Source organism: Camelus dromedarius, chromosome 33 (assembly GCF_036321535.1).
Source record: "Camelus dromedarius isolate mCamDro1 chromosome 33, mCamDro1.pat, whole genome shotgun sequence".
Lineage (NCBI taxonomy): Eukaryota > Metazoa > Chordata > Mammalia > Artiodactyla > Camelidae > Camelus > Camelus dromedarius.
Window position 1 is genome coordinate 8,601,386 of NC_087468.1, and position 12,042 is coordinate 8,613,427.

The 12,042-nt window shown below is 38.4% G+C and overlaps 1 protein-coding gene across 1 annotated transcript; it reads left to right on the plus strand.

The window, feature by feature from the left end:
- The first annotated feature begins 2,777 nt into the window (after window positions 1-2,777).
- On the plus strand, window positions 2,778-3,425 carry LOC116149525 (protein mago nashi homolog). The gene has a single exon (XM_064481987.1). It carries the CDS (start codon window positions 2,831-2,833, stop codon window positions 3,269-3,271), a length of 441 nt encoding a protein of 146 aa, XP_064338057.1. The 5' UTR covers window positions 2,778-2,830; the 3' UTR covers window positions 3,272-3,425.
- The last annotated feature ends 8,617 nt before the right edge of the window (window positions 3,426-12,042 follow it).

Consider the following 12,042-nt stretch of genomic DNA (forward strand, 5'->3'; position numbering starts at 1 on the left):
GAAATAATGACGACACTTGAAGGCAGTTTATCTTAGATCACCCAGTCTGAGAAACAGAAAAAAAGACTCAAGCAAAATGCAGAAGGCCTCAAACACCTGTGGGGCACCACAGGTTTCAGTATATGCATTATGGGAGTCCCAGAGGAGATGAGAAAGGGAAAGAAAGAATGCTTGAAGAAGTAATGGCTGAAAACTTCTCACATTTGAAGAAAAACATTTCTGTACACATCCAAGAAGCTCAATAAATTCCAACTAGGGTAAACTCAAAGAGATTAACGTCTAGATACATCACAATCAGACTGTTGAAAGACAGAATCTTGCAAGCAGCAAGAAAGCAATGACTCATCATATATGAACAATCCTCAGTAAGATTAACATCTGATTTCTCGTCAGAAGCCATAGAGGCCAGAAGGCAGTGGGATGACATATTCAAAATGCTGAAATTAAAAGACTGTCAACCAAGGATTCTATATTCAGAAAAACTATACTTCAAAAAATGTAGGAGCAATTAAGACAGTCTGAGATAAACAAACAAACAAAAAATTAGGAGTATGCCTTTGCCAGCAAATCTGCCCTGCAAGAAATTTCAAAAGGATCCTTTAGACTGAAATGAAAGAACACTGGACAATAACTTGAATCCACACAAATAAATAATGAAACTAGTAAAGGTAATTACATGAGTAAATATAGACAGTTTAATTGTGGAGTTTTTTTTTTTGTAACTCTTTTATTTTCCTATCTGATTTAAAACACAACTTCATAAAGCAGTGATTATTAAACTGGGTTGATAGCTTATAATGTATGAAGATATAATTTGTATGAGAATAATTACAAAAAGGGAGGAAGAGAGAACAAGGCCATATAGAAGCAAAGTTTATCTATATTTTTGAAATTTAGTTGATATTCATCACAACTAGATTATTATAAGTTAAGTGGTTATTTATCATCCCTAGGGCCGCCAGTAAGAAAATAACTTTTAAAAATTAAAAAATAAGTCACAAATTAATTAAAGTGATAAAGTAGAAAATATCTACTTAACACGAAGGCAGAACCAAAGAAAATGAAAAACAAAAAAGACAAAATATATAAAGAAAAATAGCAATTTGGCAAATGTAAATCCTATTTCATCAGAAATTACAATACTATAAATGGAATAAATAGTCCAGTAAGAAGGCAGAGATTGACAGGATTAAAAAAACAGTCAGGATCCAACCATGTACTTCTACAAGAGATACATTTCTGAATCAAAGACACAAATAAAGTGAAATTAAAAGAATGGCAAGAGGTAGCTCACAGAGAAAAAGATGTGACAATGAATATATGTCTGTTCATGTATAACTGAAAAATTGTGCTCTACGCTGGAATTTGACACAACATTTTAAAATGATTATAAATCAATAAAAAATGTTAAAAAAAAAAAAAAAGAATGGCAAAAGATATCATATGCAAACTGAAAAAAGTAACCAAAAGAAAGCTGCAGTGGCTATATTCATATCAGACATAGTATACTTTAATACAAAAATTATTACAAGAAAAAGACATTTTATAATGATAAAAGGATCAATCCATCAGAAAGATATGAGTTATAAACATCTGTGCACCTCAAACAGAGCCCCGGAATACGTGAAGCAAAATCTGACAGAGCTAATGAGAGAAACAAACAGCTCAAGTATAATAATTGCAGACCTCAGTACCCTACATTAAATAACACAAAGAAAACCTAAACAGAAGATTAATGAGAAAATAGAAAACTTGAATAACACTATAAACCAGCTAGCCCTAAGGGCCATCTGTAGAAGACTCTAACCAGTGATAGCAGAACACACATTCCTCTGAAGAGCACCTGTAACATCCCCTAAAATAGACCATATCTTAGCCTACAAAACAATTCTCAATGAATTTAAAATAATTGAAATCATATAAAGTATATTCTCTAACTACAATGGAATTAAATTAGGAATTGTAACAGAAGGAAATTTGGGAAATTGACAAAATATGTGGAAATTAGACAACTCACTCCTGAATAACCTATGGGTCAAAGAATTTAAAAGGGCAAAAATTAGGAAATACTTTGAAATGAATCAAAATGAAAAACAAAACACACCAAAACTTATGGTATGCAGCTAAAGCAGTGCCTACAGGGAAGTTTATAGCTGTAAATGCCTTTAGTTCAAAAAGAAGAAAGATCTCAAATTAATAACCTAAACTTTCACCTTAAGATAGTAGAAAAAATGAGCAAGCTAAACCCGAAGCAAGCAGAAAGAAGTATGTAATAGAGCCTAGAGCAGAAATAAATGAGATAGAGAAGAGAAAAAGCAATAGAGAAAATCAGTGCAACCAAAAATTGGCTCTTTGAAAAGACAAACCAAATTGACAAACCTTTAGTTAGACTGACAAAGAAAAAGAGCTCAAATTACTAGCTCGGGAATGAAAGAGGGGACATTATGCTGACCTTGCAGAAACAATTATAAGAGACTGTTGTGAACACCTATATGCCAACATAGGTAGCTAGACAAAACAGAAAAAATTCTTAGAAAGATAAATACAATGCAGTTATCCACAAAAGGGAGCTATATTTATTTGCCTGTCCATAAACACATATTTCCAAAGACTAATTGAAAAAAAATTTTTAAATGGAGAAAAAAATAAAGACTAACTGAAAATTAAAGAAGGAGAGAGACCATTTTGAGTATTGGCAGATGAGTCTGTCATATACCTTCTTTTATTTCTTTATTCTGTTCTTAGGTCCCCCTTTAAAGGTACAGCTGATTATCTAAATAGGATCAATGAGGGTGGTGCGGTTTGCTGTTGAAGTTGCCTTTCGCGAGCCATGGAGAGTGACTTCTATCTACGTTACTACGTGGGTCACAAGGGCAAGTTCGGCCACGAATTCCTGGAGTTTGAGTTCCGACCCAACGGGAAATTGAGATATGCCAAAAACAGCAATTATAAAAATGATGTCATGATCAGAAAAGAGGCTTATGTACATAAAAGCGTGATGGAGGAACTGAAGAGAATAATTGATGACAGTGAAATTACCAAAGAGGATGATGCTCTGTGGCCTCCTCCTGACCGAGTGGGCCGGCAGGAGCTTGAAATCGTCATTGGAGATGAACACATTTCTTTCACAACATCAAAAATTGGTTCCCTTATTGATGTCAATCAATCCAAGGATCCAGAAGGCTTACGAGTTTTTTATTATCTTGTCCAGGACCTGAAGTGTTTGGTCTTCAGTCTTATTGGATTACACTTCAAGATTAAGCCAATCTAAATTGAATATTGGTGTGTGGACACAAGGAGGGGTGGGAGTAGCTGCTTTTAATTACCATTATGAGGACATTTTTGTGTATATCAGGGCAATTTTTTAATGAACTATAAGTGAATATCTTTAATAAAAACATAACAAAAGCAGTTTTTATTGTATTTAAAGACCTGAACATGTAAACTCTTCTCAATTACTTTTTAACACTAACATCCTATGTGAGGTATTGCCAAAAATTGAATCAACTCCGTACACATAACCAGTTTATAGGAAATAAGAAAATAGAGAAACATGCTAAAAAATACAGTGAAAATTCAATCAGTATCCAGAGGAAACTCCAGAACAACGAATCTGATTTCTTCAATAAATAAGCTGCAAACATAAAATAAATGGAGGTGGAGTGGGAACCTGTACATTAGAGGAGATTTGAGAGACATAATCAGTACAATGTTTGGACCCTATTTGGATCATGATTTAGGAAATGTAAAATGACATCATTAAGGAAATTTGAACACTGGATGTTTGGTATTAATGAAGTATTGTTAATTTTTTAGATGTGAAATGGTATTGTGGTTAGTCTTTCTTTTTCATCCAGTTTTATAGAGATATAATTGAGGTTGGGTTTTTTAATCACCTTTATAGCTACATCTGTAGCTACTTCTGTATGGGGGAAAATACTTTGGTTTATTACGCTGTAAGCAATAAAACGCCTGGTCTCAGAAAAATAAATAAATAAATAAATAAATAAATAGGATCAATGAAGCACAGTTGAAGAACCTGGCCTCTTCTTTTAAATGTCCTCAGAAGAGTCCCTGGCTACATGAGTATAAGTGAATCAATGTATTACTTGTTTCCCAAAGAGCAGTGCAATCCTCAAGCTTGAGGAAATGGAAGACTCTCTCCCCTTGGTGAACTGTGACATTGTTTAACAGGCTTTGCTAACACAAGCTGTAATCTCTGGATGACCCAGTGCTAGGAATGCACTTAAGAACTAAAAAATTACAGCCTGGTACACACCCCTGTTTATGGGCCTTTAGCAATCATTTACACATGTGTGTGTTTATGGGGTTTGTAGGATGTCATAGCCTGCTTATTTCACCAAGATAAAGAAGCTTTTATACAGTTGTTTTGGTAAATATCCGACTTCATAATTTTTCATCATCTGTTAAGTTAATTGTTTCATATACTGGAGCTCAATTTTCAGATGACAGTAAGGCAGTTTCCATGGATCCATTTAGCAATATTCATTAGAGAATCATATTTTGAAAACAGGAGCTACTAGGTACATAAAAATCCTGAGAACTAAGGTCTTTGGTACTTGAGAAATAGCTTGATTGAGCAAATGTCAGGAAAGCTCCTTTAAGACCCTGTGAGAATACTAAGTGATAAAAAAGAATAAAATAATGCCATTTGCAGCAACATGGATGGACCTGGAGATAATCATTCTAAGTGAAGTAAGCCAGAGGAGAAAGAAAAACACCATATGATATCACTCATCTGTGGAATCTAAAACAAAAAAAGAAAAAAGAGGACACTGATGAACTCATCTACAAAACAGCAACAGACTCACAGACATAGTAAACAATCTTATGGTTACCGGTGGGAAAGTGGGTGGGAAGGGATAAATTTTGGAGTTTGAGATTTGCAAATGTTTACCACTATATATAAAAATAGATTTAAAAAACAGATTTCTTCTGTATAGCACAGGGAACTATATTCAGTATCTTGTAATAACCTTTAATGAAAAAGAATATGAAAGCGATTATATGTGTATATATATATATGCATGACTGGGACATTGTGCTATACACCAGAAATTGACACATTGGAACTGATTATACTTCAATTAAAAAAAAAAAAACAGACCCTGTGGGTGACATTAAGACAGTTGTATTTGAAATCCATTACCAAATACCAGGTTCTTGCTAGACAAACAGCAGTGTCAGGAGACCTACTTCTGTTCACCTGGTCCTACACTGACCAATAAAATAGCCACTAGCCACATTTGGCTACTGAGCACTTGAAATGTGGCTAGTCCTAATTAAGATGTGATGGAAGTATACAACACCCACTGTATTCCAAAATAAATGTAAACAATCTCAGTTATTTTAATATTGATTGTATGTTGAAATATTTGGAGTGTATTCAGCTGAGTAAAATGTATTATTAAAATTAATTTCACCTGTTTCCTTTTTACTTTGCTAATGTGGCTACAGACAAAAATTTAAATTTGAACGTGTGGTTCACATGACGTTTCTCTTGGACAGCGGCGACCTAGCATATTACAGACAGCTTGACGCAGGGCATCACAGGCAGGGGAGCACCGGGAATGCCTGCAGGAATCTTCTTCCTGAAAATTCATCCCGGAAAATTTTTGGAGAATGGAGTCAGGTTTTATCCACCTTGTGGATAAATACTGGCAGTGTTCAGAAAATTGAAGAGGGAGTTAATAAGTTAAAAAATAAACACACAGCAAACAGACCAACCAGGCTACTGTGTAAAGGATGCTGAGGGCTGGATCTAATTATAGTTTGAGTCACCCCCCTCTCTCTGGAAGGGATGTTTGATAATGTTCCAACTTACAGCCTAATGACCAGCTTTGCCAAATGACCCCCCTCAATGCTCTGGTGCCATATTTATAGGCTCCTTCATTAACATTTATTTCAAATAGTGATTGAAAAGTAGAGAAAGGCCCCAAGGCACCTCTGAGCTATATAAGGTCTGTTCCAGAGCAACTGTGGCCTAGATTCAGACTCAGACGAGGCAGGAGAGATTTCTTCTCAGGAGCCGCCATGGATTTTCTGTTTTGAATCGAGTCCAGCCGAAGTTCACCCTGAGGCAGGCCAGTCAAGCACCTGTGAGGCCGGTCAGGCAAAGCCTTTGACACCCGCCCCAGGGAGCCTACAGTTGTCCTGTGCCCTGTGCTCCTCATTGTGTTCCTACACACCCTAGACTGAAGCCGGAGGACTCTGTAGACCTGGCAAACCCAGGTTTTATTTAAGCTTATAATATTTATTTCACTGTCAATAAAGTCATACAAGTGCATTCAAGAAAATGTCTAAAATAGGGGATGGAGTTCTTTGAATTCATGGGGAAATAAAGCTAAATTCAGAAAATGCTTATTCAGAGTATACCAACAACAAAAACAACCACTGTCAGCAAGTCCGTGATTTCCATTCAAGTCCTTTTTTAGACAGCCTTGCGTTGCGTGTAGGTGAATATGTATTTTGAAATAATTCTTCTTCTTCTCCTCCTCCTCCTCCTTCTCCCCCTCCCCTCCTCCTCCCCCTCCCCCTCCCTCCCCTCTTCCTCCTCCCCCTCCTGCCCCTCCTCCTCCCCTCCCCCCTCCTCCTCCTGCCCCTCCTCCTTCCCCTCCTGCTCCCCTCCTTCTCCTTCCCCTCCCCCTCCTCCCCCTCCTCCGCCCCCTCCCTCTCTCCGTCCTCCTCCTCCTCCTCCTACTTCTCCTCCTTCTTCTTCTTCTTTTCTGATATATTATTCATTCATTCATTCATTCATCGTGCTTCTCTGGGTACACAAATCTGAAAGCCACAGCGCCTGCCATCAGGAAGGTCCTTTGTCTAGGAAAAGGGGTTTTTAGCTTCTTTAGAAACTTTTTTTTTCCAGTCTCAACAGAATCCCAATATCCATGTAGTCCACATATAAATCAGATAAAGTGATGTTTTAGTAGCAGATCTAATTTCATAACTTCATATTGGTAATATTTATTGATTTATTTTTAATGGCCTTTTTAAATTTGAAGTACAGTTGATTTACAATGTTGTGTCAGTTTCTGGTGTACAGCAAAGTGATTCATTTATATATATGTATATATAAAAAAATATATATTTCTTTTCATATTCTTTTTCATTATAGGCCATTACAAGGTATTGAATATAGTTCCCTGTGTTATGCTGTAGGACCTTGTTTATTTTGTAAATAGTATCTGCAAATCTCAAACTCCCAACTTATCCGTCCCCACACCCTTCCCGCTCTAGTAACCATAAATTTGTCTTCTGTGTCTGTGAGTCTGTCTATGCTTTGTAAATAAGTTCATTTGTGTCTTTTTTTTTTTTTTAGATTCCACACGTAAGTGATATCATATGGTATTTTTCTTTCTCTTTCTGGCTTACTTAGTATGACAATCTCCAGGTCCATCCATATTGCTGCAAGTGGCATTATTTTATTTATTTCTTATTTTATTTTATTATTTTTTATGGCTGAGTAGTAGTCCAGTGTGTGTGTGTGTGTGTGTGTGTGTGTGTGTGTGAGAGTGAGTACCACAATTTCATTATCCAGTCATCTGTCAGTGGACATTTAGGTTGTTTCTATGTCTTGGCTATTGTAAACAGTGCTGCCCTGAACACTGGGGTGCGTGTCTCTTTTTGAATTAGAGTTCCCTCCAGATGTATGCCCAGGAGTGGGATTACCGGATCACATGGTAAGTCTGCTTTCAGTTTTGTAAGAACTCTCCATACTGTTTTCCATAACGGCTGCCCCAAGTTACACAAGTTGGTAATATTTATTTTGAAATCCTAATTTGCTTGTTCTCCTCTCTACACCCCCGTCATCCCACACCCCTCCCCAACTCCAGCGGGTCCAGGGCTTGGTTTCCCTTTGCGTCAGGAAGCTTTGCAGAGTGGACAACAGAAGCTGTTCTAAGGCTCTTCCCCCAATGACGGGGTCCTAGCCAGTGTTACAGAAAAAGTGGGCCCTAGGTTGGGGGCTGCAAAAGAAAAAAAGAGAAACACTGGTCCTCTGAGGAGCAGTGGGCTTTTTAAAAATGTGAATTCACGGGTCCCACCAGATCTCTGGAGACAGAATCTCTGAGAGTGAGGCTCAGGAAACTCTTTCCTCAGGCTCTTCAGGTGATGAGCACACACATTGAGGTGAGAGAACCACGCGGTTAGAGGCAGGGGCGGGGGGCCGAGGGGAGCCAGGCTCCAGGGAAGTGCTGAGGCCTCCGGCTTCTGTTTCTTTTAAATTGGTATCAGATTTCAACAGTTCACCAAGAGTCATATAAAGGAGTTACCGCTTATGTTTTCTTCTAGGAGTTCTATAGTTTCAGGTCTCATATTCAAGTCTTCAAACCATTTTGAATTAATTTTTGTGTGTGGTATAAGACAGTGGTCCAGTTTCACTTTATTGTATGTGTCTGTCCAGTTTTCCGAGCACCACTTATATTGAAGAGACTGTCCTTTCTCCATCGTATATTCTTGCCTTCTTTGTTGTAGATTAATTGACCATAAGTGTGTAGGTTTATTCCTGGACACTCTGTTCTGTTCCATTGATCTGTGTGTTTCCAACCCAGTGCCTTACCATTACTGCAGCTTTGTAATACAGGCTGAAGTCAGGGAGCGTGGTACTTCCAGCTTTGTTCTTCCTTCTCGAGATCTCTTTGGCTGTGTGAGGTCTTTTGTGGTTCCATGCAAATTTTAGAATTATTTGTTCTATTTCTATGAAAAATGCCATTGGTATTTTGATAGAGATTGCGTTGAGCCTGTAGATTGCTTTGGATATTTTAGCAATATTAATTTTTCCAGGTCATGAGCATGGAATATTTTTTCCATTTATTTATATCCTCTTCAATTTCTTTCCTTAATGTCTTATAGTTTTCAGTATACAAGTGTTTCATCTCCTTGGTTAAATTTATTCCTAGGTACGTTATTCTTTTTGATGCAATTGTAAATGAAATTACTTTCTTAATTCCTCTTTCTGATAGTTTCTTATTAATGTATAGAAATGCACTGATTTTTGTGCATTGATTTTTGTATCCCATATTACTGAATTTATTTATTAGTTGTAACAGTTTTTTGATGGCGTCTTTAGGGTTTTCTATGAAAGAAAAAGTATTACAGCTGCTACCACAGAAATACAAAGGGTCATAAAGACCACTGTAAACAGTAAAACACCCACAAATTGGACAGCCTAGAATAAATGGATACATTCCTAAAAACATACAACCTACCAAGACTGAATCACGAAGAAATAAAAAATCTGAACAGATCAATTATTACTAATGTTACCAAACAAAAGTTACTGTGCCCAGTGCACAGTGAGGCCAAACAAACCCAAAGGTTGGAGTTTGGAGTAGAGAAAGGTTTACTGCAGGGCTGAGCAAGGAGGCCGGGGGAGTTGGCGGGGGGGGGGGGGGGGGGGGGGCGCTCACACTCAAAAACCCGGAACTCCTCAATGGTTTGGGTGGAAAAGTTTTTATAGGCAAAATTTGGGGTGAGGACAGCAGGACGTGTGACCTTCTTCTGATTGGTTGGTGATGAGGTAACAGGGTGGTGCTCAGGAACCCTGTGCTTGGCCTGAAGTCACCATCCTCCACCTGGGTGGGGCCTTAGCTCCTGCAGAAGGACTCAAAGGTATTGTTATTTATATTCCTCAAGGAGGAACCAGGACCCTGCAGCAAGGCTTAACGGCTCCTCCTTGTCTCTGCACTCCCTCCCTTCCCTGATAAGCAAATGTTTGAGTCTGCCCTTTGGAATTCAGGGAAGGTCAAGGAGGCTGAATGAAGCCTATTTCTTACAAACAAGAAACGGGGGACACAGAAAGGATTTGTACCAGGGAGGACCCCACAGGTTCCTGGTCTATTTCACTAAGGAGATTGAATCAGTAATCAAAACTCTCCCAGCAAATGAAAGTCCAGGACCAGACAGCTTCACTGGTGAATTCATCCCAACACTTAAAGAAGAATTAATACCAACACTTCTCAACCTCTTCCAAGAAACAGAAGAGGAGGGAAGTCTTCCAAACTCATTTTACAAGGCCAGCATTACCCTGAAATCCCTGGGGCCTTCTCAGGACAGACTCCTCCCCCCATTCTCTGCTGTAGCTCCTCTCTGAAGTACCCAGATAATAGTATCTGATGCACGTCCTGAGTTGTTTAATAGATGCTAAAACCACCACCAAATGGAAGAAATTAACTACTTGATGATCATGAGCATGTAGCCCCCAGATCTACTGATGCCTAAGGGTTGATAACATTAACTCTGGTGACACCACCTTGTTACCTCACCATCAACCAATTAGAATTGTGCATGAGCTGATCATGTACTCTGGGACTCCCCTCCCTCAGTTTGCCTTTAAAAAGGCTTTCCTGAAACCCCTCAAGGAGTTCGGGCTTTTTGAGCACTAGCTGTCCCAGACTCCTTGCTTGGTCCCCTACAATAAAGCCAACACTTTGTTTCAGCACAACTCCATGTCCATAGATTGGCTTTACTAGGTGTAGGCAAGCAGACCCAAGTTTGGTTTGGTAACAAACCCACACAAGGACTCCACAAGAGAAGAAAACTACAAGCCAATATCCCTGATGAACATAGATGTAAAACTCCTCAACAACTATTATCAAACCAAAGCAACACAGTAAAAGGATCGTACACCATGACCAAGTGGGATTTATTCCAGGAATGCAAGCCTGGTTCAACATCCACAAATCCGTCAGCGTGACGCACCACATTAACAAGATGAAGTGTAACAACCAGGTAATCGTCTTAATAGATGAAAAGAAAGCGCGTGACAGAATCCAACATTCATTGATGATAACAGCTCTCAACAAAGCAAGACAGAGACAGAAAATACTCAACATATTAAAGGCCGTATATGACAAGCCCACGGCTAACATCACACTCAAAATGAAAAGCTGAAAGCTCTTCCTCTGATATCAGGAACAAGATAAGGATGCCCACTCTTATCACTTCTATTCCACTTTTTATTTCACGTATTTAAAGTCCTTGCTAGAGCAATTAGGCAAGCAATGACTTGGTCTAATTGTTTAAAGAACAAAGAACTGAAGAATTCTTGCATACCTGAGATTGTAAACTTGTAAACTGAGATTCCTCACTGCTACATATATTATAAAGTCAAGAAATGAGACAAAGAACCATTTCAATGAATACAATGTTCTTTAATGGGTGTAAATGAATGACACTTTGTATTATCAACCTCACCCTCTAAGGTATTTCTTTATTAGAGACTTTTTAATGAAGAAGAAAGCCTTCAATCACACGGGTAGGTTGTGCTTCGTTCATTTATGCAGTGTTCTTTGAGTGAGCCTTTGCAGAATTACAATTTTCCTGATTAATACCATTTTGAAAAAGTTAAAGTATCTGTAGAAGTGAAAAAATCTTTATCCAGACATGGGGAAAAGAGAGATAGAAAAAAAAAATGCTGTCTTGGAGGCACAATGAAAATCTCTGTTATGAATAAAATTAAGTTTGGTATATTACACATTTAAGTAAGTGTTTCCTAATTACAGCTTTGAAGTTGGAACTCTATTAAGAACAATAATATATTACAGCTAACATGGGGACTCTTGCAAAGGAAGTCCTATAGTACAAGCATAATGCTACGGTTTATCGTGTCTCAAGGGGCAAGGTACAAATCCAGATACCAGAAAGAACTGTTTTATGAGTTTAGAGCAGGGGTTCTCCAGTGTGGGTGTGGATCAAAGTCACCTGGAGGGCTTGTGAAGACACAGACAGCTGGCCCCTCCCCAGTTTAGGATTCAGTAGGTGGGCCTCAAGAATGCATTTCTAACAGACTCTCAGGTGATGCCAACAATACTGGTGCAGGGACCACCTTTGAGAACCATGAGAACCAACTGTGGCTGTCCTCCTTTGCTTGCCTTGACCGGATGTATTTGCAAGGAGGAAGCACAGGCCCGGCTCAAAGGTCTTCTGGGCTCAGACCAGGGTTGAACCATTGTCCACCTGCTTTCAGACTAGGACTGACTGCACATTACAAATCACACAGGACCTCTGTGTAAACCGAGGATG